Source organism: Ahaetulla prasina, chromosome 3, assembly GCF_028640845.1.
Source record: "Ahaetulla prasina isolate Xishuangbanna chromosome 3, ASM2864084v1, whole genome shotgun sequence".
Lineage (NCBI taxonomy): Eukaryota > Metazoa > Chordata > Lepidosauria > Squamata > Colubridae > Ahaetulla > Ahaetulla prasina.
The window spans coordinates 109,793,884-109,821,853 of NC_080541.1; the positions used below are offsets into that span (position 1 = coordinate 109,793,884).

The window sequence follows — 27,970 nt, forward strand, 5'->3', positions numbered from 1 at the left end:
GCCATTTTGCTACCGCCCACATGTATACAGACGAGTCTGAAGGCTTTCTCTACCAGTTCCGGTCTCTCTGCAGGCTCAAGGGCCATGGTGGATCCACGTGGAAGGCCAGGGAAGTCCAGCACCCCCAGAGAAGGGGCGTTGGTCTTACCTGATAGCTCCTTCTCAGGGTTCAGGGAAGATCATCCAGATACGGATAATACTCTGCTTCACTACTTGGAGACTGAGTTAATTTTTCTTTGGCCACGCCTCCTCTGCCCGGGTCCTCCCGTTTGACGAGGGCGTGGCAATGAGGAGGCTCAGAAAAAAAGGATCCTGCGAAAACATAAGCCCCTCCAAACAATGGACCAGACGGTCAATAGGGTGGGGCTGAATGATCTTCCCTGAACCCTGAGAAGGAGCGTATCAGGTAAGACCAACGCCCCTTCTCCATTGTGTTGGGGAAGATCATCCAGATACGGGACGTACCAAAGCTGGCTAGTCCTATGGGAGGGCAGAAGTCTGGTCTCATTGCTCACACAGCGCGAGCCTACTTGGGAACCCCCTGCCCCAAGGTGACCCTTCCAAGTGAGAAATCCCAAACGATTCCACAAACCTCCATGACGGATCATCAAGTGATGCTACAGGAGGAGTCCCCCAGACAATGTCGACACAGCTGAATGGAAAACAAACGGAGGAACGAACCTCCCTGACAAATCCTTGTGTACCTAACTCAGGAATATCAGCAGAACCTGAAATGGTCAGGAGGTTGCCTGCTCCACATAGCCGGGTTACTGTCGAGAGATGTACCGTGACACCACAGGGCACCTGAAAAAGGAGAAAAAGGAGACTGTGCCCTCCAAGGAGAAAAACCCCAGAAGAAATGAAATGACACGAAATCTAACCTACCCAATTACTGGCGAGGATTGCAGACGGGACCTTGGAAGCCGGAAGTGACCCCATTGGACCTGTTCCAACAGGGAGAAATTCGTTAGGCCCTCCGAAATGAGGAACCGGTCATCCGTAGGCGACGCCGGAATCAACAGTCAGTCGGTGCTGTAACCGTTCTCCAGAACGAGGTGTGTGTGTAAAACTACCTGAAGATTGTATGGTGAGAAGACACTGAACAGAAGGCGAAGCCTTCCACCGTGCCAAAGACGAACCGTCTCCCTCTCTGACTCAGGAAGCCATGCCGAAGCTAGAAAGGAAACCATGGGCCTGCAAGGCCAAATCCGAAAACCCCGTGGGACCGTTCGGGAACCATTGTTATCTGTTGACCAGACGGCCTGTAAGGGTGGAATGTTTGAAAAAACCCGGAAGGGAACTGCGCCTCCCAGGGTCCAGATGGTGTACGGTGGGCAGTACAAGCCCTACACCATGAATGGATCAGGCCTCCCGTGGCTCCTGGCAATGGAGTGGGGCCCTAACAGCCAATTAGCAGGAGTAGAATCTTATGAACGCTATGACTACCTTCCCCTGCATAGCCCCTAAAAGTTGTGACATGCCTTGGGGCATATAAGGTTAGTCTGGTTACCTTAATATAATTTAGATGTTCTTGATAAGTAACCACAAAAGATTTTGTTTGTTTCATCATACGCCAGAACAGTGGAGCCCAATTAGACCAGGGTGATGCAGGGGCCGAAGGAAAACTGACCTGCAAGGATACCAGGATCTGACCACCCCCTAGGGAATGGGACAATGGAGATTGAAAGGACCATCCTGGGACTGTGGAAGTTCTCAGGCTCAAGGGCTCTGCAGAAGTAACAAGCCCTCTGGCCATGTTGGGACACGGGATGGCCACCTGTGATGGCGATGTCTAACTGGCCAATTAAGTCAAGAGCCAGCCTTGGAAGGCATGGTCCTGGTCCTAGGGTCACAGCTGATTCAACCCAGGAAAAAGCCCCCCAAGGGTGTGGGATTAGAATGACTGCTAAACCCAAGCGGCTGGCCAATATGGAAATGTCATCGTACCCCTGAAAGGTGGGCCACTAGAGATCCCCAAGGGAATGGGAACCGAACCTCGGTCAAGCCTAGCAAAGATAAGGTCACAGAAGCGCAGTATGTACATCCTAGGCAGTCACATTGGCTCCTAAGTTTCCAGACCAGAACAAATTCCTTGAGCTAGTAAATAATTCCAATAGCAGATTCCAATAGCAGTGAAACCTAAGTCAGTCTTAAAGTTTATGTTCTGACTTGACTATGGAATCAAAGCTATGCTACTCCCATAGCAACTGGGCGGGGAAGGTAAAGGATCGGAGCGTGGATTGTTCACAATTGAAGAACCTCATTTGTACTGTTTCAATGTAAAATGATGAAATGAACTCACTGAGAGCAGCAGAGGAAGGGATTAATGCTGACAAGGTAGAAACCAGCAGTTTCCAGGTTATAAACCTAGTCACGTCTCTGTCCTGCACATATTAAGGTGGAGGAGTAGGGTGGATGACCTTGTCCCCGACGCCGTGGGCAATTAGTGAGCTGCCAGGACGCCGATAGCCTGCCGAGGCCCATTTGTAGAAGGGCATTGGGACCCCTAAACTAAACTGGAGAGAGTAGAGGCACACTCCAACCCTTGGAATTTAGGAGCTCTGAATAGAGTGACTAAGTGTGTCATATACGGTCCCAAATAACTGGAACCACCTTCCCCATCAGGCAAGTGGTGCAAGCATTATCCAAGTGCCATGGCGGCACATAAGCCTAGTAGTAATTGAAGGACTGAGGCCCCTTGGTGCCGACAAATCTATCACGTTAGGGGACAGATCAATTTCAACATTGGCCTGCCAAGAGGAAGGACAGACTCGCCAGGCAATTAATCCGTGCAGCCATGAAGGTTAACACCAGGATGTCAAGTACCTTCTCCTCAAAGGTGGAGAATTCCTCCTGTCAAGGGCTGCCAGGCCCACTATCACTTACCCCCTCTTTCCGGCGAGAGCCGGTGGTGGGATTATTGGAGAGTAATGGTCCTTCCCGGATATACAATGGAAATGGACCTAATGCAAGCAGTATCGATGCCAGACAAGCAGCCGTATAGAACGACTGTATAAATCATTGGGTCAAGGCAGCCATACACTTATAACAGTAACAATTATATCATATCATATCATATCATATCATATCATATCATATCATATCATATCATATCATATCATAATATTTTATTTATTTATTTATTTAACTATAATAATTATTATTAAGTCATTTAACTATTATTTTTATTGAATTCTATGCAAATGTCCCTTGTATTCCTCGGCAACCAGTGCTCGAGGTCAAAACCAACTTGGCTGGAGGCAGAAACACTGCTTGAGAACACTAGGGCTCTAAGTATGCCGGGCAGAATGCCCACAGGACATTGCGATCTCAAGAAGGTAGCTAAAAGAAATCATATCTGCTGCTATTAGCGATCGCTGCTTTGTTAATAGGGTTAGATTTAATAAGCGGGTATGGAATAGGAGCTAAAGTCTCAAAAGGTCCCAAGGACAGTGGGAATGAGCCATAATAACCGTCAAAATGACGGGTAGGACTAGCCCCATATCTGACGAGGCGCTGCCTACGTCACCGTTTAAGGAAAGGGCGCCAATATTCCCGCCGTCTTCCTGTCTTGGAGGGAAATTTGGTTTAAATCTGGCCAACCGGCTTCTGCCATACCTGACTGAAGGAAACTCCCCTGCAACGCTGTAACAGCGATGTCTAAAGAAATCAGATTAGCCCAATAAGCTCCACGACGATGCTGCCCTGTGGAAAGCGCCGCCCGAAATGAGAGGTAGACTGGCTCAAGGAGCTACTGCAATCGCCGAAATGGCGTTAGGCGCTGTGGGTCCATCCCCACTTGTAATAGGTAGACCGGCTCTAAAAGCTCTCCTGCCGCCGCTGTTGGAGCAGTGAAGTCAGCCTGTGAAGTGTTTAGGGATTCACTCAAAAGGACCTATCAGCCTGTCCAATTTTTGTGACACCAAAAACATTCGTCCGGCTAGTCGATGGGGAACTCAGCGATTAAGGCTGCTATGGCACGTTAGTGCAGTAACTTTCTGTAACACTTGGAAAATCATAGCCCTCTTAAACGAACCATCCAGTCGCTTTTGCGATACGTCCCGGCTGCCCCATTACCTGTATAGTTGGGCAGACTGGCTCAAGAGTCCTCCAGCCGTTAAATCGCTGAGCGTCTACGCTACTGAGGTGGCGGAAATAGGCAGACTGGCTTGAACAGAGCGTTCCTGCCATGGCCATTAGATCGCCGAGTGTCGACGCCACTCAGGTGGCAGAATTAGGCAGACCAGTTCGAATAGATCACTCCTGCCGTGGCTGAAAAGGCACTGGACTCTCCCCTGCTCATGAAGCTGAAAGGGAGATACTCCGTCGTGGCTGCAGAGAGCCGAGCGCTGTTGCCACTTCAGTCAGTGGAAAGGGGCGGCTTGGGTCTCAAAGAACACTCCTGCAGCGGCAATAATGGCGCCAATCTCCTCAGCCACTGTCCACTGTAATTCAGGCAGACTGGCTCGCCATGAGCACTCCTGCCGTGGCTCTCAAATGCGCTCATGCGCTTGCCGCCATCAGTATGCCCGGATGATACCGGCAGGGACTGAATCCCACTTTGCCTTCGCAAAGTATACCAGGGGTAGCCCGCTAAAGGACAAGCCCCCTCTGCTAAGCGCGGGATCTCGGCTGATTTTAAGCCAGTAGGGAGGAATACCAGCGACCGGTACCTCCAATATTGCTTTCTGCGATCTTCGAGCCTCGCTCGGTAAAATATTTCCATTAAATTGATGAAGTAGCTGAGCCTCATTTTTCTCAATCTCACTCCTTGGAAGACTGAGTCGAACTGGGGAGAACCTGGGCAGAGGAGGCGTGGCCAAAGAAAAATCAACTCAGTCTCCAAGTAGTGAAGCAGAGTATTACCCATATCTGGATGATCTTCCCCGACACAATGGAAAAACTCTGGCTTCGAAGTGCGAGACACGGCAACACTGCCACGCCAAAGACCCAGCCACGCCTCTCAGCTGACTTCAAATGGCGCGAGAGTGAACTTTTTCACTCTCCCAGCATCGTGTGGAGAAAGGCAAGCCCCAAAGCTGGCCGCTGCTGAATAATAATATTACTTACTTACCACACGTATGTATGCATAGCTGAATAATACTACTTATATAAATAGCTGTTATATGTATTATTATTTTTAATAATAATTTCATTATATTTTAAAGTAATGTTATGTATTCTAATGTTTATGTTTGCAAGTAGTCTTCAGTTTAGGACCATTCATTTAATAATGGTTCGAAGTTATGATAAATTGTATGTTTTTTTATTGTTATTTTTTACCTCTCTAAAAGATTTCAGTTGAATTGTACAGCTTATACATTATATTAAAGTTGGAAAAATATCTGAAATGATTTATCTTGGTCTGATAGTTTTTTACATTATAAAAACCTGGCATTTTAAAGGAATATGTAGATTTTTTATATCCACTGTATGTCTATATGTACAAGTAGTTCTTGACTTACAACCACAATTGGGACCAAAATCTCGGTTGTTGAGCTAAGTGGTTATTAAACAAAATGCCCATGTTACTGCTTCACTCAAGAGCCTCTGGTGGCTTAGACTGGTAAGGCAGTCTGTTATTAACAGCAGCTGCTTGCAATTACTGCAGGTTCAAGTCCCACCAGGCCCAAGGTTGACTCAGTCTTCCATCCTTTATAAGGTAGGTAAAATGAGGACCCAGATTGTTGGGGGGCAATAAGTTGACTTTGTATATAATATACAAATGGATGAAGACTATTGCTTGACATAGTGTAAGCCGCCCTGAGTCTTCGGAGAAGGGCGGGATATAAATGCAAATTAAAAAAAAATGACTGCAATCTAGGCACTCCTGGCTGTAGCTGTTAAGTGATCTCCTGGGTTGTTAAGCAGATGAAGCAAAAGAGGTAGTTGACTCACAAATGTTCCTGTAGCCCTCATGCATGGAAGGGAGGGGAGGGGAAATTCTGCAGTAGGCTGTAGGAATGGAGCTGAAATCCTGAAGATTTCTGCTCCTTTTCTGCATCCCCACAAAGGATTTTAGCTCCCCTTTGAACGCAACCTTTCTTGCCGGCTTTTGATTGACTTCATGGAGAAGCCAGCAGAAATTATTGCAAATAAGGATCACACATTTGTTGGGTGCTTGGATTCCAGTTGCAAATGTGAGCCAGTTGACAAACGTCTGAAATGTCGGGGGAAATGGTGCAATGTTTTATGGGAGCCTGAAATGTTGTACAGGCTGTAAATCATTCTTTTGGAGGCCACTGTAACTTTGAACAGTTGTTAAAGAACTGGTCAGAAGCAGACTAACTTTATATCTCTATATATGTATTTGATATGTGTGTGTGTATTTCATATATATTATGTTGTCTGGCTCTAAAGCCATGAATAAGATTAAAAGCATTTTTCTCAAACAAAGTGAAGTACCAAAGATCAGCAAGAATAATATGAAATAAATACACATTTGGAGAAGTACCAAATAAATCAAATTTAAACAGTCTGCAACTTACGACCACAACTGAGCCCAAAATTTATGTAGCTAAGTGAGAAACTTGTGAGTTTTGCCCCATTTAACTTTTCTTGCCACATTTGTTAAGTGAATCACTGCAGTTTTAAATTACTGCAGCATAGTTGTTAAGTGAATCTGGCTTCCCCATTGACTTTGCTTGTCAGAAAGTCTCAAAACATGGTCACATAACACCAGGATGCTGCAATTGTCATAAATACAAACCAGTTGTCAAGCATCCGAATGTAAATCATGTAACCATGGGAATGCTGCAATGGTCATATAAATGTAAAAAATGGTCATAAGTAAGTTTTTTCAGTGCCACTGTAACTTTGAAAGGTCACTAAATGAACTGTTGTAAATCGAGTACTACCTGTGTATAACATAGGTTGAGGAAAAATATGGTTTATTAAAATAACCCAGCTATGAAATATGCTTACAAAAAAACACTTCCTGATGAAATAATTGTATGAAATCATTTTTACTTGGATAATTTATAATTCAAGATTTAAGCACTAAATTACCACAGTCAAGATATAGTACTATAATGTATCGTATTATATTTTCATATATGACAACTTCTGTTGTAGAAGAGATGCTTTTGCACAGTGATCTGTTTGAAATACATGGCTTATAGTTACTATTTTTATTGCAAAACACACAGTATTGCTGTACCCTCATTATAGGAATGTTTTATAAAATCATAAATTGATATTAAACATTTTATTATGACTTTACCCTTAGGAATAAAATTAATTTGGCTTACATTCATCTTTTTTAGTTCTTTAACACTTCATGTTATAAATTTGGAAAGGATAAATCTGTTTTAGGGTATGCTGGAAATATTTCCTAGGATTATCCTAATCAAACTGATAATTTTCATGTACTCCCAACATTATGATTCTGCTTGTAAAATACATAGCTTAAAAAATATTTTGATGAAAATAAGGGACATTGTAGAATTTACAGTGTTATGGGTCACTGCAACGAAGAATCATAAAATTGGGTCAGTTATGTGATTGGTCCGCTTTACAACTGTCATCATTTATGACCGTAATGGGCAGGCTCGATTATAGTCATAACTCAAGGTCTACCTGTATAAGGACACTACAGAACAAACACATTTCCATTTAAGAAACTAATCTTCATTCTAAATTTCATTATTTGAAACAAAATAACTGCATAACCAATGAATTCAACAAAACAAAACAAAACCATCCTTCCTTCCTCCTCACCCATCACCATGTTCAACCATGCATATAGTTTAATTAATTAAAATTAAGAAAGCTGGTTTATTGCAAAGAAAAAAGCTACAAAGACCTTATCAGCAACAGCAAAATTATTACTTACTCTCACCTTTAGCTCAAACACGGGAGTGTCTATTGTTACGGCTCCATGACTCTTGAAACAACTAATTATGGTGCTGAAGATTTTTTCACGGACAGCCATTTGCTTTGGGCTAAAATCCCTGGTACCCTAGGAGTTCAAGGGAAGGCAGAGGTTAGAACAGGAGTGTCAAACTTAATTTCATTGAGGGCCGCATCAGCATTATGGTTGCCCTAAGGGGGACAGGGAGAGCGTGGCCGGGTGATCACGGTCAACTGGGTGGGTGTGGCCAGCTCAACATTGCTTGTGTTGGGGACCGCCTGTAGGCGACCAGGCAGGTATGAAGAGGATCCACGTGTCTCCGGCAGAGGGGGAGTGGGACCAGGGTTGGTGCTGGGGCCTGATCCACCAGAGGAGCAAAGACAGATGGTGGTGTCGTGGCGAAGCAGCCCAGCCGGTTGCTGTCACTGCCGAGTCCCTGTGCACTTGGCCCCAGGCTGTCACGGGTGGGGTGGCGAGTGGAAGGCTTGTCCCACATGTGTAGCAGAGCTGGAAAATGAGGTTGGCCTGCGAGGGCACCACCCCCATCCCGCCCCAGTGGCACCAACAGCAGGTGGAGGTAGAGGTGCGCAAGCAAAGACAGATGGTGGGACAGAGCAAGTGGATGGTTAGCCACCCAGCAGGCTGGATCACGTCTCATACCTCTGCCTGCTTTGAGGGCTGGCCTACCTGTCACAGCCTCCCGCCTCCACCTGTGCTGTGCGAGATGAGGGGTCCCAGAGTGCACCAGTTGAGGGGCTGATGGGCTTCTGTTGCTGGACATTGTCAGCCCCTGCATGCTCATTGCCTCCTATATACATTCTGGGGGAATGCCCGGCTTGGATGGGCCGTGGTCGGGGCAGCAGGGGCCAGTCCCTTGCTGTCTCCAGGGTAGCACAGTGGGTCAAATCTGGGTCCATTGCGGGCCGTATTCTGCCCACAGACCTTGTGTTTGATATGTCTGGGTTAGCACATGAACATGTTTGGAAGAGAGGATAAAACTGAAAAAGCAGATTTATATGTATGTATATATATGTATCTCTCTGTGTATCTATATATGTGTAAACACACAAACACAAATATATATATTTCTATGTATACATACATAAATACATACATATACACACAAAACTTATGTGGAAAGATGCAAGTTCATTTAAAGTGCATTTTTCCACTGAACAGACTATCAGTGCTAATTCCAAGAAACCCTGGAGAGGAAAATAACACAGTAGATTCAGGAAGGTTACCATCATGCAGCATTACCTTGGGAACTTTGAGAATCAGGTTTCCTTTTGAGGCACCAGCATTCTGCTGGTGTGATAGCTGTTTTTCTGCATCTTCAGTAACCTGGAAAAGAGCAGAGTAATACAAACATGATATAGAAAACAAATAGCATTGATCTTCTAGTCATTCTTATTGTCATAAAATTCAACTTGTAAAACACAGAATAAAAGAACTTCTGTACTTTCAATGATCATTGATTCTGTGTGGGTATATTGGTTACATTTAGGATTGGCAAGGGTAAGGGGACAGGAGACAGGTTCTTGTTGTCCATAAACCAGGCAAACTCACTGCATTTCTCTCAGCCATTATTCAGAGCCTACTCAGGAGTATATATCTTCCATTTTTTAAAAAAAATACTTTACAGTACTAAAATATGTATTAATAAAATTGGCATATGATATTATACTTAACTTATTGTTAACAAGCCCTTCTAAACATGTTGAAGTAACTTTGTAATACTAATCCAGATGATTGTCCACCTAGTCCAGGCTTATGTAATTAAAGAACTCCACATGTAATCTAGCAAAGTGATTTTTCCCAATCTAACTATCTATTTTTTATTTCTTTGCGTTTTGCTGCTTTTTTCCTTGCTTTTTGGCGGGCCTATACTTGGATATAAATTGCTTGGAAATACCACGAACTATATTTGGTGGATTACAAATATCAAGACATTCATTACAAGTTAAAGAAAACAACATCAGCATTGTCCTCAGTGTCATCCTCTGCAACTTCTAGCCCTGCTGGTCAAAGAACATTAGATTCTATGGCACAACAATAAAAACAAATGCTATGTAATTGGAATTAAAGAATATGACACAAGCTCTTCATGAAGACTTGAAGGAAAGAATAGGCAAATCAAATGAGAGAATGGAGAAAGTAGAAGGGGAATTAAAAATGCTCAATGGATTATGGAGAAAAATGAGCAAAGAATGCAAAAAGTAGAAGAAAAACCCGAATTAACAGAAAAAAGACTGGGAGACCTGGATTACAGACTAACAGCGGCAGACAGAAACAAAGAGAAGACAATAATCTTGTTATAAATGAATCGAGCAGATTATTATCTGAAATTTCATAACTGGAAGAAGAGAAAAGGGAAAATTTACCAGATTTGTTGGCTGAAGTGATGGAGGAAACCAAGGAAAGAATTTTGAATGACATTGATAAAATATTTAGAGTGCATACAAGATACGCAATGAGAAATAACATACCCAGAGAAGTGCATGTTAGATTTACCAAGAAAGCAGTAAAAACAGAGATTTTACAGAGAGGAAGAAACATTCCTATAAAGTACAAGGGCAGAGAAATAGCAGTGTTAAAACAAATACCAAGAACAGTTAGAGACCTGAGAAGAGGGTATCAGTTCTTGACAAAATGTTTAATTAAAAAAGGAATAGATTTTAGATGGCTGATACCTGAAGGAGTGTTGGTGACTTGGCAGGAGCAAAGATACAGACTAGACTTGATAGGGAAGGCAGAACAATTTTATGATCAATACTTGGGACCACAAGAGGAGAGACTGAGAGGAGAGAGAGAGAGATAACAGAAGAAATCATGGAAGAGAGAGACAAACAACAAAAAAAAGCTGTTAAAGATCGGGAGGAAATAACACTAAGAGAAGAAGCAAGGGCAAAGGAACCAAGAGAGCCAAGAGAGATAAGGACAACTAGAGCAACAAAATTCACATATAAGTAAAACAAGGAAGAAGAAATAAAATTAACATCAATTAATATAAATGGACTGAATTTGGCAATAAAAAGGAAAAGAACTTCTAATAAATTGGAAAAATTAAAACAGGACATAATTTATTTACAGGAAGTTCACATCAAAAAACATCATAATTTTTTGGGGAAATATCCCAAAATAGGGAAACTATATGCCTTGCTTACACATCAAAATAAGAGAGGCGTTGTATTGTATATTAAGGAGGCAATAAAAGCCAAACCAATTTTTATGGATGATGAAGGGAGGATATTAATGGTGGAGATAAGGATGAACTATAAACAAATACTTCTAGTGGCAATATATGTACCAAATGATAACCAAGAACACTTCTATGGTAAATTACACAGGAAAATAATAGAATTGGAGTATGAAAACATATATATATATATAGTAGGTGATTTCAATGCAATTGTGAATGTGGACTTGGACTATAAAATGAAAAATATTAATAAGAAAGCTAGGAAAACACTTCCAAAACCCTTTTTCAAAATGGTGGAAGAATTAGGTATTCAAGATGCATGGCAAAAAAGATTTCTGGAGAAAAGTCAATATACGTTTTACTCAAACAGATATATGTCTTGGTCCAGAATTGATATGATGTGGATGTCAGACAATTTACTATCTAATATACAAGAAATAAATACTGAAACAAGCATATGGGCGGATCATAATCTAATGAAAATTATATGGAAGGGATAAAAAAAGAAATTAAGATGGACACTGAATCAAACAATTCTAAATGAAAAATAATTTTTACAGCATATGGAAAAGGAGTTGGTTTTCTTTTTTAAAGAGAATAGAAAGGAAGAAACTTAATTACAAAATGTATGGGACACAGCCAAAGCATATATCAGAGGACTGGCAATAACATATTTGGGAAAGAAAAATAAAAAGAAAAGACAAACTCAAAAAAACCCACAAAAAATTAGAGGAGTATAAGAAATTCGAAATGGAATTGCAAAAAGATCCACAAAAAAAGAACATAAAAAATCAAATGGATTTGAAAAAATATAAATTGAATTTAATAGAAAAGGAGGACTTAGCTCAAAAAATTAAGAGATCTAAACAAAACTTTTTTGAAAATGCAAATGAACCAAGATGATGGTTGGCATATAGATTGAAGGGACAGTACATTACCGAAATGAGAAAAAGAAAATGATTCATGATTATTATGAAAAATTTTACAAACAAGAGACAGTCAGAAGAAAAAATAAAACAATACTTAGAAAAAGCTGAATTACCTATTATACCAGAAACATTTAAAAAGGCACTAGAAGAAAGGATAACAATAATGGAATTGACAAGCAATTAAAAGACAAAAGAATGGCAAAGCACTGGCCCAGATGGATTACCTGTAGAGCTATGTAAAAAGTGACAAGAAGTTAAAAGTAATAAATGCTAGACGTATTCAATGAACTATAGTTAGAGGCGAAAATTCCAGCTTCGTGGACAGAAGCATATATTACTCTCATTCTGAAAGAAGACTCAGACCTGCAACGGATAAAAAATTATAGACTGATTTTCCTATTAAATGCAGATTACAAAATATTTACTTCAATAATGGCAGAAAGATTAAAGAAATGTTTAAATAAATTTCTACATACAGACCAAAATGGTTTCTTACCCAAGAGACAGATCAGAGACAATATGAGAATAATTTTGAATACATTGGAATATTATGAAGCACATCCAGAGAAACAAATGGCATTCATATTCCTTGATACACAAAAGGCGTTCGATAATGTGAACTGGCAATTCATGTTGGCACAATTAAAAGTTATGGATTTTGGGGAGAGATTTACTAATATGATTAAAACGATGTATTATAAACCAGCGTTTGTGAACCTTCCGTGTTCTTGCGTGCTGCCTGTGTGCCGGAAGTGGCACCAAAACCATCCAAAGATAAATGCGCGCCCTCGCCGGCTCCCATCGCGTTCCTGTGGTCAAACGCACGCCGGCCAGCTGGTCATCGCGCATGCGGTGCTGGCGACCCCGGAAGTGCGGCGGTCCATCACGCATGCGTGATGGCGAACCTCCGGCACGCACAGTCTGCTGGCACCGCACATGCACGATGGCCAGCTGACCGGCGCGCATTTGACCACAGGAACGCGACAAGGAGCCAGCGAGGGCACACATTTGTCTCGGGACGGTTTCGCATGCCGCTTCCGGCACGCGTGCCATAGGTTTGCCAACACTGTTATAAACGATTGGCAAAGGTAATGGTAAATGAAGATATGACAGAAAAGGTTAATATTATGAAAGGTACAAGGCAGGGATGTCATCTATCCCCACTATTATTTTACTGATGATAGAAGTATTAAATAGAAATATAAGATAGGATAAAGAGATAAAAGATATGGAAATTAAAAAGGAGGACTATAAATTACAGGCATTTGGAGATGATCAGGTGTTTAGTTTAGAAGAGCCATAAGAAACAGGGTCAAAAATATTAGAAAGAATAAAATATGGCGAGGTGGCAGGATTGAAAATTAATAAAGAGAAAACTAAGATATTAGTGAAAAATGTTACAGAGAAGCAGAAAAGGGAATTAACAAAGAAGTTAAATATTCAGATCATAAAGAAAGTGTTATGATTAAGGAAGATAATTATTATAAACTAATAAAACAAATTGAGACAGATTTGGAGAGATGGGAAAATTTGCAATTATCGTTAATAGGAAGAATAGCAACAATCAAGATGAACATATTACTAAGGCTATTGTTTTTATTTCAAACAATTCCAATAAAATTGGAGAAAAAATATTTTGAAAATTTGAATAAAACAACAGTGCAGGGGAAGAAGGCGAGAATCAACTTAAAACTGTTACAAGATGCAAGAACCAGAGGAAGGTTTGGATTACCAAAGTGGGAATTATATTACCAGGGAGCAGTGTTAACATGGATGAAAAAATGGATTATACAGAGAAATACAAGATTATTGACACTGGAGGGATATGACTTGCAATTGGTTTGGCACACCTTTTTATTTTATGGGAAAAATAAGATACATGGTTACTTCCAAACACATTATATAAAAAATATGTTATTATTACTATGGGAGAAAATTAGAGAACATTACTTGAAGATACCAGTTTGGCTTTCGACAACAGAAGCATTAATACATCCAAATATTATTAATATGGGAAATATTAGGATATTTTGTCAGAAAAGAGGGAACTTAAAACAAAACAGGATTTGGAAAAGCAGGGGATTAGTATGGTATGGTATACACAACTGCAAATACAATCTAGATATGAAAAAGATGCAAAATTATATGGTTTTTATATGGAACTGACAGAATTAGATATCAACAGGAACAGATGGAGTGATAAGAAAATTGTAAAGCTATTTATTGAGTATCAAATTGGAAGAAGAACAAGTTAAATAAACAATGATAGCACGGGCAAAAAACATTGGACATCACATCAGATACCTGTACAATTAGCACAGGGGCCCAAGGCTGTGTGCTTTCCCCACTTCTCTGCTCTCTGTACACCAATGACTGCATCTCTAACGATCCATCTGTTAAACTACTGAAGTTTGCAGATGACACAACAGTGATCAATCTCGAGATAATGATGAATCCGCATACAGACAGGAGGTTGAACAACTAGCCTCATGGTGCGACCGGAATAATCTGGAACTGAACCTACTCAAAACCATAGAAATGGTGGTAGACTTTAGGAGAAACCCTTCCATACTCCACCTCTTACAATACTAGACAACACAGTATCAACAGTAGAGACCTTCAAATTTCTAGATTCTACCATATTGCAAGATCTAAAATGGACAGCTAACATCAAAAACGTCATCAAAAAAGCACAACAAAGAATGTTCTTTCTGCGCCAACTCGGAAAGCTCAAACTGCCCAAGGAGCTGCTGATCCAGTTCTACAGAGGAATTATTGAGTCTGTCATCTGTACCTCTGTAACTGTCTGGTTTGGTTCTGCAATCCAACAAGACAAACACAGACTTCAGAGGATAATTAGAACTGTAGAAAAAATAATTGCTACCAACCTGTCTTCCATTGAGGACCTGTATACTGCACGAGTCAAAAAGAGGGCTGTAAAAATATTTACAGACCCCTCACATTCTGGACATAAACTATTTCAACTCCTACCCTCAAAACGACGCTATACAGCACTGCACACCAGAACAACTAGATACAAGAACAGTTTCCCCCCGAAAGCCATCACTCTGCTAAACAAATAATTGTCTCAACACTGTCAAACTATTTACTAAATCTGCACTATTAATCTTCTCATCGTTCCAATCAGCCATCTCCTTCTACTTATGACTGTATGACTGTAACTTTGTTGCTTGTATTTTTACAATTTATATTGATATTGTTTCCTGATTGCTTATTTGTACCCTATGATTATCATTAAGTGTTGTACCTTATGATTCTTGATGAACGTATCTTTTCTTTTATGTAAACTGAGAGCATATGCACCCAGACAAATTCCTTGTGTGTCCAATCCCACGTGGCCTTTAAAACTTCTATTCTATGGAGCTGGATAAATAGCAGCAATTATGGGATAGAAATTATAAATTAACAATGTCTACTGCATACAAGGAGAATTTGTACAAGAAGTTTTATATATGGCATTTGTCACCTGAAAGACTGGCAAAAATGTTTAAAGATAAATCAACTAAATGTTGGAAATGCCATCAGACACCGGGATTGTATTGTATGTGGTGGACATGTATAGAAGCAAAAAAATACTGGGTAAGAATTCGTATATGGTTGCAGAAGATGACGCATCAGCATATTGATTTAAAACCTGAGATATTCCTGTTGGGGATTTTACCAGGAAATTATAATAAAGAAATTTTATACTTGATTATTCAGGTAATAACTGCAGCTAGAATTGTATTTGCACAGAATTGGAAAGGTGAAGAGATCCCTGCAGATGAAAACGTGATTAAGAAAATATTGGAATGTGCAGAAATAGATTAACACTCACAATTAAAGGGAAGGAAGAATCCTATTATTAAAATATATGGGATTTATTTTATCAATAGTTAGAGAATAAATATGAAAGTAATGTACAGTAAATAAGTAAGCTCAGTAATGTTCAGTAAATTCAAACTGCCCAAGGAGCTGCTGATTCTGTTCTACAGAGGAATTATTGAGTCTGTCATTTGCACCTCTATAACTGTCTGGTTCGGTTCTGCAACCCAACAAGAAAGACACAGACTTCAGAGGATAATTAGAACTGCAGAAAAAATAATTGCTACCAACCTGCCTTCCATTGAGGACCTGTATACTGCACGAATCAAGAAGAGGGCCGTGAAAATATTTACAGATCCCTCACATCCTGGACATAAACTGTTTCAACTCCTACCCTCAAAACGACGCTATACAGCACTGCACACCAGAACAACTAGACACAAGAACAGTTTTTTCCCAAAGACCATCACTCTGCTAAACAAATAATTCCCTCAACACTGTCAAACTATTTACTAAATCTGCACTACTATTAATCTTCTCATCGTTCCCATCACCAATCACTTTCCACTTGTGACTTTATGACTGTAACTTTGTTGCTGGTAATCCTTATGATTTATATTGATATATTTGTGTTGTAAATGTTGTACCTTGATGAAGGTATCTTTTCTTTTATATACACTGAGAGCATATGCATCAAGACAAATTCCTTGTGTGTCCAATCACACTTGGCCAATAAAAAATTCTATTCTATTCTATTCTATTCTATTCTATTCTATTCTATTCTATTCTATTCTATTCTATTCTATTCTAAATAAATTAAGAAATGTTATAATAGATATGTTAAAGATTAAGCTCAGTGGATAAGACGGTGAGCTTGTCGATTGAAAGGTTGGCAGTTCAGCGGTTCGAATCCCGAGTGCCACGTAATGGCGTGAGCTCCCATTACTTGTCCCAGTTTCTGCCAACCTAGCAGTTCGAAAGCACGTCAAAAATGCAAGTAGCAAAATAGGGACCACCTTTGGTGGGAAGGTAACAGTCTTCCATGCGCCTTTGGCGTTTACTCATGCCGGCCACAAGACCATGGAGATGTCTTCGGACAGTGCTGGCTCTCTTTGGCTTTGAAACAGAGATGAGCACCGCCCCCTAGAGTCGGGAACGACACACTTTTAATGAATGATGCAATGTTTTGTATTAAAAGAAAATAAAAAAATAAAATAATAATGGATGAAGAATAAATAATAATATTACATATTTTTTAATTTTCAATTCCAATATTTCCAATTGATTTAGTTCTCAGTCAATAAACAGAGCCATAGATCAAAGTAATTCTAGAATTCTAAGTACATAAACAAACTATACTAAGGAGAATCAAATACTGCTAAATGATACACACCTGATTTGAAAGATGACTGGACAAAAAACGTAGAATGTGAAACTGTACAGGCAAGTGCCGGGTTCGAAAGGAAGCAGTTCTTAAAACAGTGATCCAGTGCATGTTGGAAAGTTTAGATAATTACATCAATTGCTGTAGTGTGATACTATTAGTACATCAGATATATGAAGTATTGCCTTCATTTTAGCCAAAGATGAGCAGAATTATCTATAAAGAAAAAGACATGCAGAGAAAAGGAGAAAAGAAATAGATAAATCCCTTAATGAAATCATATTGGCCTAATGTTTAATATTACAGCAAAGATGCAACATAATTACAGAGCAAAATAAAGCCTGGGAGACAACATTTGCATTCATTTATCATACGCATAACTTCTTGACTCTTCTACTACTATAGAGTTTAAGACTATACCGAATCTATTAGGAGGATTAGGTCAGCATATGATTAGTTTAAGGATCACACAATAAACTTTATGACACAGTACAGTTTAACTCTTACTGCCAATACTAAGGAGACAAGTAATTTAAAGTCCCTAACTTCTTCGTTGCAGCCCGTACATCCTCTATTGATAAAAATGAAGGGCGGGATTTTCTCGCCATTTTGAAGCAGGAAACATACTTTAGACACAGGAAGAAAAAAGATTCATTGAAATTACCTCTCCAAAGAAAAATCATGCCCAGGGGCGTGCCAAATCCCACGAATTTTGCATCACTTCCTTCTTGCAAGCCATGCCGATACAAAAAGATTGCTCACTCCTGCATCAGCCGACTCTCACAAACGTTGTATGTTAATCAGATTAAGGAACCGAGCGAGGCAAGAACGGCTACTAACGCCCAAATGCATTTTTTGAAAAGTTAAACCGCCGTTTCACAAAACGACAAAGGGCTGTATGGATAAAAGTTCTAAGTAAGCAAGAATTTCCTTACCATATGACCATTCTCTAAAGTTCCCATAAAGTGCACGAATCGTTCAAAGTAAATTTCCTAAACCAATGAGAAAGTGCCTCTGGAAGAAAAAAGCTTAAGTCAACTTCATAAGACGACAGTATATTCCTCACCGGAAGTAAAACGTTTTCACTTTCTCGGTCACAGATTTAAAATGATAAACCAGTTTTGCTCAACCTTAGAAAAGTTTAAGATGGTCAAATTTCAAAGCCCAGAATTCCCAGGCAGCAGAGTGGCTGGGAATTCTGAGAGTTGAAGTCCCCCTATCTTTAAGTCACCAAAGTTGAGAAATACTGCAGTAAATTAGCCATTTCACCCACCCTGCTTCGGTCTTCTGACACACGTTTATGTTTATTTTAAATTTAAAAACTTAAAGTTTATTTTAAGTTTAAAAACTTAAAATAAAAACTCGGTTTCTTCTAATGCTACAGAAATGATACGTGCCATGAATACGTGGACAAACACAATCGTTTGAAGGGTTGCATCTACTAAAGTCTGTGTTTAAAGTATAAAGTAAAAGCAAACCGCGTAGGGCGCGTTCCTTTAGCCTCCAGGTTTAGACTCAGGAGTATCCGACCAGCAGAAAGGCGCTACCGGGGCGAAGAAGCTCCTGGTTGCTTCGAAAAAAGCCCGGGCCCGCCTAACCTTCCTCCCCACTTCCCGGGTGCCTCTGCAGCCAGGAAGCCTTTCGGACGCCTCGGAGCCTGCCCTTGCCGAGCGCTGGGGGGAGGGGGGACGTCGTTTTCCGGCTTCCGACTCTTCAGAGGCAAGATGGCGTCGAGCAGCGGGGTAGGTGATAGGTTTGTGTTTTATTCCCCCAAAGAAAGGAAAATACGGTTTCTCTTCTAGCTCATTTGCTGAGAATCGTAGCACAAAACTGGTAAAGCCCTCCGTATAATTTCATCCGCGGAGATCTGGAGCGCCTCCTGTTTTTAAGGGCCGTAAGAAAAGGTCCGACTTCAACTCTTGATAGGTTTGACTGCGTTCTCTTTGTATGGGTATAGCTGGGACCCCGAGGAGCCTCTGTGGGCTTGGCCATAGTCACACCAGCGTTTTGGGTGATACAGTGGCTTCACGGACGGAAATCGGGAAGCTCCCAGGATAAGACTAGATAAGACAAGGTGATAGGTTCCTTCGTTAAAGGAGTTTGCTTCTGTGGTATGCAGACTTAATGGTTGCATACTAACTCTCGGATCCTAACTCCACAGCATCTAAAGGTGGCAATTTCTTTAATTTAATTTTATTGCTTATGAATCTCCTTTTATTGGATATCACTTTATATGTGTGGGAGAAAAGTAGGGTCCACAGGTTTATATAAGATCATTGGCAGTTTTATTTTCAGCTACTTTCCTGTTGATTTCAAGTATGACATTAGCCACATAGTGGGTTCACTTCTTATGATAGACATGCTTGAACAGTGCACTGAGCTAAAATTTTAAAACATAATTTATAAATACAGGTAGTCCTCAACTTACAACAGTTCATTTAGTTACTGTTCAAAGTCACAATGGCACTGAAAAAAGTGACTTATGACCGTTTTTCACACTTACCACCATTGCAGCATCCCCAGGATAACATGATCAAAATTTGGATGCTTGACAACTGACTGTTATTTATGGCAGTTGCAGTGTCCTGGGGTCACGTGATCACCTTTTGTGACCTGATAAGCAAAGTCAATGGGGAAATTACATTCACTTAACAAATGTGTTACTAACTTAACAATTACAGTGATTCACTTAACAACTGTGACAAGAAAGGCTATAAAATGGGGCAAAATTCACTTAACAAATGTTTCATGTAGCAACAAAAATTTTGGGCTCAATTGTAGTCATAAGTCAAGGACCACCTTTAAAGTTACATAGAGTTGGAGTTATATAGAGTTGGCATATTGTATTAGGTAAGAAACGATGGCAGATAACAGGAACTGGGTTCATACATTATGAAGCCACAGAAATATAAACTATACATTATCATCGGTCTATACGCAGTACCAAAAAAGTTGGAAAATAGCATGAATTTATAGGGCTTCAAATTAAAGCATTCCAAGAGATGACTATCCAGTTTCTGGTTGAATATATCCATCGAAGGAGAATTCACTCCTACTTAGTGTTTTAATCAAACATTTCTTATTTGGAAGGTTTTAATAATGACTAAATGTCTGTGGAGATTCTCAGTCATCAGGGTAATGGTTGAAAAAGCACCTTTGGGTTAATAATGACTAGAATCCCTCTTCTTGCAACTTAAAACCATTGTTCTCTGCCCTTCATTAGAGTAGAGTAGAGTAGAGTAGAGTAGAGTAGAATAGAATAGAATAGAATAGAATAGAATAGAATAGAATTTTTTATTGGCCAAGTGTGATTGGACAAACAAGGAATTTGACTTGGTGCATATGTTCTCGGTGTACATAAAAGAAAAGATGCGTTCATCAAGAATCATAAGGTACAAAACTTAATGATAATCATAGGGTACGAATAAGCAATCAGGAAACAATATCAATATTATATTGATATTGTTTCCTGATTGCTTATTTGTACCCTATGATTATCATAAGGATAAAGCAACAAAGTTACAGTCATACAGTCATAAGTGGAAGGAGATGGGTGATGGGAACGATGAGAAGATTAATAGTAGTGCAGATTTAGTAAACAGTTTGACAGTGTTGAGGGAATTATTTGTTTAGCAGAGTGATGGCGTTCAGGAAAAAACTGTTCTTGTGTCTAGTTGTTCTGGTGTGCAGTGCTGTATAGCGTCGTTTTGAGGGTAGGAGTTGAAACAGTTTATGTCCAGGATGTGAGGGGTCTGTAAATATTTTCACAGCACTCTTTTTGACTCGTGCAGTATACAGTGGAATGGAAGGCAGGTCAATGGAAGGCAGGTTGGTAGCAATTATTTTTTCTGCAGTTCTAATTATCCTCTGAAGTCTGTGTCTGTCTTGTTGGGTTGCAGAACCAAACCACAAGGTTATAGAGGTGCAGATGACAGACTCAATAATTCCTCTGTAGAACTGGATCAGCAGCTCCTTGAGCAGTTTGAGCTTTCTGAGTTGGTGCAGAAAGAACATTCTTTGTTGTCCCTTTTGTGATGACGTTTTTTATGTTAGCTATCCATTTTAGTTCTTGCGATATAGTAGAACCTAGAATTTGAAGGTCTCTACTGTTGATACTGTGTTGTCTAGTATTGTAACAGGTGAAAGTATGGAAAGGTTTCTCCTAAAGTCTACTACCATTTCTACGGTTTGGAGTGTGTTCAGTTCCAGATTTTTCCAGGCGCACCACGAGGCTAGTTGTTCAACCTCCCATCTGTATGCGGATTCATTATTGTCTCCAATGAGACTGATCACTGTTGTGTCATTTGTGAACTTCAGTAGTTTAACAGGTGGATCGTTAGAGATGCAGTCATTGTATACAGAGAGAAGAGAAGTGGGGAAATCACACAGCCTGGGGTGTGTGGCTGTGCTAATTGTACTGATGTGATTCTGCTTAGCTTCACCTGCTGCTTCCCGTTTGTTATTATGGGATATAGATAGTCCTCGTTTAAGCACAATTGGGAACGAAACTCCCTTACTAAGCAACTCTACCATTAAGCAAGACATGTGACTGATGGACTTACAACCTCACTTCTACTGCTTAAGCTGTTCTTAAGCAAGATATCACAACTTACAATTTTATTGCCAGCTTCTTCATTGACTCTGCCTGTCAGAAATCAACTGTGAAGTACACAAATTGTGATTACATGACAGTGGGACACTGCAACAGTTGTTGTTTGCAAAGTGTTTGAATCTTGTTCAGGTGACCACAGGGATGTTTTGATGGACTTGCCATAAAGTGGAGTTGTAACTTCAGAATGATCACTAAATAGTCACTAAATAGAGCAGCTGTTTAACAAGTTCTACCTGTAATAGACAGCAAGTTGTGATACTTCTTCATGTACTTGAAGAAGTACTTGCTGTTCGCAAATATATATCCAGTTTCCTCAATTTTACTTGTAAGACTTAGTTTCAAATTTGTGTAATAAGCTCAGAAAGAGGGTAAATAGTTATCTGTCAGAAATAGTGTAATCTATCTAGACCCGTTCCAGTCCGGCTTCCGGCCCGGATATAATACGGAGACAGCTTTGGTCGCGTTGGTGGATGATCTCTGGAGGGCCAGGGCCAGGGGTTGTTCCTCTGCCCTGGTCCTATTAGATCTCTCAGCGGCTTTTGATACCATCGACCATGGTATCTTGCTGCACCGGTTGGGGAGTTTGGGAGTGGGAGGCACCGTTTATCGGTGGTTCTCCTCCTATTTCTCTGACCGGTCACAGACGGTGTTGACAGGGGGGCAGAGATCAACTGCGAGGCGCCTCACTTGTGGGGTGCCGCAGGGGTCGATTCCCTCGCCTCTCCTGTTCAACATCTATATGAAGCCGCTGGGTGAGGTCATCAGTGGCTTTGAGGTGAGATACCAACTGTACGCTGACGATACTCAGTTGTACATTTCCACCCCAGGCCACCCCAACGAAGCTATCGAAGTACTGGCCTGGTGCCTGGAAGCCGTACGGGTCTGGATGGGGAGAAACAGGCTCAAGCTCAATCCCTCCAAGACGGAGTGGCTGTGGATGCCGGCACCCCGGTACAGTCAGATGCAGCCGCAGCTGACTGTTGGGGGCGAATCATTGGCCCCAATGGAAAAGGTGCGCAACTTGGGTGTTCTCCTGGATGGACGGTTGTCATTTGAAGATCATTTGACGGCCGTCTCCAGGAGAGCTTTTTACCAGGTCTGCCTGGTCCGCCAGTTGCACCCCTTCCTTGACCGGGATGCCCTATGCACAGTCACTCACGCTCTTGTTACCTCGCGCTTGGATTATTGCAATGCTCTCTACATGGGGCTCCCCTTGAAGTGCACCCGGAGGCTCCAGTTAGTTCAGAATGCAGCTGCGCGGGTGATAGAGGGAGCCCCTCGTGGTTCCCATGTGACACCACTCCTGCGCAGACTGCACTGGCTGCCTGTGGTCTTTCGGGTGCACTTTAAGGTTCTGGTTACTACCTTTAAAGCGCTCCATGGCTTAGGGCCAGGGTACTTACGGGACCGCCTATTGCTACCAAACGCCTCCCACCGACCCGTACGCTCACACAGAGAGGGACTTCTCAGGGTGCCATCCGCCAAGCAATGTCGGCTGCCGGCCCCCAGGGGAAGGTCCTTCTCTTTGGGGTCTCCTACCCTCTGGAACGAACTTCCCCTTGGCTTGTGTCAACTGCCAGACCTTCAGACCTTCCGCCGCGAGCTGAAGACGTATTTGTTTATTCGCGCGGGACTGGCTTAAGAATTTTAAATTTTAAAATTTTAAAGGGTTTGAATTTTAATATTTATATTCGATACAATTTTAAGGGGTTTTTAACGGTATAAATGTTTTAAATTTTTTGCCAAACATATAATAAGTTTTTTAATTTCTGTTTTTATCTGTAAATTGTCATTGTTTTTATTGTGGCTGTGAATCGCCCTGAGTCCTTCGGGAGAAGGGCGGTATAAAAATCTAATAAATACTAATACTAATACTAATTTGATTTTCTGCATCAGTCCTTTCTCAGACTGCCCACTCTATGCATCTCATAAAGTGAGGTGCAACTTACAAATACTTAGGTTCTTAAATAAAATTTGTTAGTTGGAAGAGGTGCTACCATATTCCTGATTTTTTTCCACCATAGACTAACATAATCTCCTCCTACAAATCACTAAGTGGAAGATGTTTATTAAATAAATCCATATGGCCACCCAACTGACAGTGATGCCAGGTGGCCTACAGCAATAAAAAGCTGCAGTACCAGTAGCACTTAAACTTCGTAGTGCTCTACATCCCTCTCTAAACTGCTTATTGTCAGCATATTGTCCCCAAGAATCTGGGTCAACATTTTACTGACTTTGGAAGGGTGGAAGGCTGAGTCAACCTTGAGCTGGTCAGGATTGAATTCCCAACATACACACACATACACACAAACACAGACCACCACCACCACACATTTAAGGAGATAAAATTCTCTTTCTAACTCTATAATATGAATAAATAATAATGAACAGAATTGGCTGAGCCTGAAATTGGTATAAATATTTTTTTGATGTACCTCTGCTATGTAAAGTATTTACTTTAGCACAGATATAACACATTGATATTTTCCAATCCTGTACACAGGGTTGTTCTATATTTGTTGACCTAGAGCTATTAGAACCAACTGCCTCCTTTTTTTGCTGTTTTAAACGGTTCAGTCATATTTCTTCAGTACCTGGTACTGTCCCTCAAGTTTCAGTAGAGTTTGTTTCTGAATGTATTCTTGCTTTACAAATGTCTTGTTATAGTAACATTTGTAAAGAGTTGCAGTAGTCTTTCTGTCTTCCTTTAATCTCACTTCCCTCTTTCTCTCTTCTTTCATGGTTATATTTATGTATTTTTATCTTACTGCATTTTCTTTGATTTTATTGATAGCTGTTCATTAGTTACCATACTTTTCGGAATATAAGAAATACTCCCCCCACCAATTGTGGTGCATCTTATACACCGAATGTTGCCGAAGCCCTGCCTACCTCCCGGCCTCCACCCTTTGGCCGTTTTTGGCCTCCGCACAACCCATTCTAGGCTGTGGGGATTGCCACAGCAAATCACTGCCGATCACCACCTCCGCGCGTTGCATTTTTGGCCTCCATGCGTCATGTTTTTGGCCTCTGCATGCCCCATTTTAGACCCGTTCCAGGCTGTGAGGATTGCCACAGCATATCGTCACCAATCGCCACCTCCGCTCATCGCATTTTTGGCCTATGCATGCCCCATTTTTGGTCTCTACACATCGCATTTTCAGCCGGTTCCAGGTGGCGGGGATTGGTGGCGACAATCCTTGCTGCCTCGAACCAGTCAAAAATGAGATGCGCAGAGGCCAAAAATGGGGAATGCAGAGCCAAAAATGTAACACACGGAGGCTGAAAACGTGATGCATGGAGGTGGTGATGTGCTGTGGCGATCCCGGCAGCCTGGAACAGGTCTAAAACGGAGTGTGTGGAGGTCAAAAATGTGACGTGCAGAGGTTGAAAATGTGATGGGCTGTGCCGATCCCCACAGCCTAGAACAGCTGATTGGCAGTATTCTGGGTGGCCGATCCAACCGTCAATCAGCTGTTTGTGCTAAATCAGGCTGCGATAATGTGCTGAAGTTGACCAGGCTGCTTGCTGTTTACTGCAAGAACTCTAGCCAGATGAACACTGATGGATGCTGCTAGGCAGAGGCAGAATTTTTTTTCTTGTTTTCCTCCCCAAAAACTAATGTGTGTCTTATATTCCAGAGCGTTTTATACTCAGAAAAATACGGTATATATTCTGCCTTTATTTTGTATAACTCAAAGCCAATGTACATAATGCTGTTTTCTCTATAACAACAATCCTATGAGATAGAGAGGTTGAAAGTAAGTGATTATTTCAAGGTTGTCTAAGTAGCTTCTGTGACTAATGATCGACAAGCATTCTTGTTGGACTGGTTTCTAGTCCAACACTTTTAACTTCTACCTATATGAATACCTACATGACTTTCTTAAAATATTTTTAATCTATAAAATATCTGGTGGCATTTTTTTGTTTTAGTATTTTTTTATTTATTGGTCTCCTTCGTGGAGGACATGCAGACCTGTGTGAGGGAGGGCAGCCTAGCCAGGGAATAACCTCCAAAATCTCATCTAGAATCAGGAATTGGTAAACTATTTCTGTATTATTGTTGTATGGCTGTGGCTGCTAAGCCTATCATGAAATGCTGTTGTGATTTCCAACAAACTGGTCTTTTGATTACATTGGAAAAGTTTTTTTGAAATTACAAGCTTGACAAGTTAGTAGTTGAATAATTCCTTTCTACCTGCTTAGTTTAGGAATGCAGCTAAAAGACCTTCAAAAGACTACGGCTTCTTTTTATTATTTAGGAGAAAAGTGAAGCAGCTAGTAAATTGCTTTCTCTCAGGCATGGGAAACTTTGATTTATTATAGTATTACTTCAATGTAGTTCAATCTGAAAATACCCTCCTTGCCACCTTATTAATTTTTGCCTTGTAAATCATCTTTATTATTCTTCCTGGAAAAAAATAAGCAGTGATTTAGTTATGACAGGTTTGAAACTGCTTAACAGGCCCCAGAAATAAATGAAACAAGGTTTTAAGCTGTTTGGGGCTCTTTTTGGTAGAATTTGCACTGGTTCTGTTTTAGGTTTTTGGCAGTACAAAAGTAGGAGGAAACTTTGATTTTAGTACACCCTTTTCAATTGAAAACTTTCATTTCTGTGCACTCAATAATGTAATTGTGGAAAAGAAAATATGAAAATGTTGATGCTTTGAGACATAACATTTATGAATAGCCTGTATTCTCATTCACTCAACTGTTTTATCATGTTAAAATACTAGTATGCACCCAGTTTCTGAAAAAGTAATGTTTTTTGGAAGCTGTTTGATACCTACACTTTTATTAGAACTGTTTGGATGTTAGTAACAAGGATCTGATATATGAATTTGGCAACCAACATGTCTTACAGGCAATCCTTGACTTATGATCACAATTGAGCCCAAAATTTCCATTTCTAAACAAAACAGTTGTGAATTGAGTTTTGTCCCATTTTATAACCTTGCTTGCAAAAGTTGTTAAGTGAATCATTGCAGTTGTTAAGTTAATAATATGGTTGTAAAATGAATTTGACTTCTTCATTGACTTTGCTAATCAGAAGGTTTCAAAAGGTGATCACATGACCCCAGGACACTGCAATCTTCATAAATATATGCCAATTGCCAAATGTCCAAATTTTGATCATGTGATCCTGGGAATGCTGCAACGATTGTAAGAGTGAAAAACAGTCATAAATCACTTTTTTTAATGAGTGGTTGTAAGTCAAGAACTGTCTGTATTTTTGGTGTATCATGCAACTCCATAGTAAAATGAACAATTTAACTTTAGTGGAACAATAGTTGGTACTCATGAATGAAAACAAACATATTTGTCCCTGGATAACGTTGCAGGATCCAATCTGTCACCAGGACCAGAGGTTTTGTCACCTGAGCTTTTGGACTCATGCTGGAGCCCTGACAAGGGTCCCAGGCTTCAATCACTTCCCTGGCTGTTTTTATTCCCTGCATGGATTGCCCCTATGACTATATAGGATAGATGGGGAGGAAGGTAATCACCAGATTGCAAGAACACAAACGAGCAGTCAGACAAGGAGACCTGAACTCATTGGTAGCCTCATACTGCAATGAACAAGGACACACATTCAGTTTTGCAACTACTAAGATTGTTGGACAAGCAGGCACAAAAACAGCCAGGAAAGAGATTGAAGGTCTGGGAAACAGGCCCCTTATCAGTCAACAGGAATGCTGATTTGCCACCAGCCTATCAAGTACTTAGAAGATGAAGGCTGGGCAGCACAAGCAAATACCAGCTAATGACTTAAAAGGCAGCCATCAACAAACCCCAATCATCATCTAAAAAGCCACATACAGATAATAATAATAACAACAACAACAACAGAGTTGGAAGGACCTTGGAGGCCTTCTAGTCCAACCCCCTGCCCAGGCAGGAACCCTATATCATCTCAGACAGATGGTTATCCATCATTTTCTTAAAAATTTCCAGAAATCATCTTGCTGGTGACTCCTTAATGCCAATCTGCCACAGTTGGAGTCAGTTAACATAAATAGAAATACCCTTGGACACCATGATCAACTACAAGATACTACTGGTATTAGCTGTTTAATAATGATCAAATTCACTAAACTGATAATGAAAAAGATTATTGTAATCAAGTTACAACAGAATATGTCTGAAAATATAATAACAG

General features: G+C 40.6%; 2 protein-coding genes across 9 annotated transcripts in view; one reads left to right on the plus strand and one right to left on the minus strand.

The window, feature by feature from the left end:
- Positions 1–18,829, minus strand: part of LOC131196430 (histidine--tRNA ligase, cytoplasmic-like) — a 51,439-nt gene extending 32,610 nt beyond the window's left edge. The window contains exons 1-5 of one of the 8 annotated variants that reach the window (XM_058179245.1): positions 18,671–18,825; positions 18,128–18,206; positions 17,202–17,408; positions 9,113–9,196; positions 7,835–7,960 (exon numbers count right to left, since the gene is read on the minus strand). In XM_058179245.1, coding sequence (XP_058035228.1) covers positions 7,835–7,960; positions 9,113–9,196; positions 17,202–17,303 — 312 coding nt within the window. In that variant the 5' untranslated portion in view covers positions 17,304–17,408; positions 18,128–18,206; positions 18,671–18,825. The other 7 variants (XM_058179241.1, XM_058179243.1, XM_058179246.1 and 4 more) reach the window with 7 other exon arrangements.
- A 69-nt stretch (positions 18,830–18,898) lies between these two features.
- The window catches only part of ZMAT2 (zinc finger matrin-type 2), a 93,354-nt gene continuing 84,282 nt past the window's right edge, over positions 18,899–27,970 (plus strand). Inside the window, exon 1 of the mRNA XM_058179249.1 lies at positions 18,899–18,934. Coding sequence (XP_058035232.1) covers positions 18,917–18,934 — 18 coding nt within the window. The 5' untranslated portion in view covers positions 18,899–18,916. The remainder of the gene's footprint in view (positions 18,935–27,970) is intronic.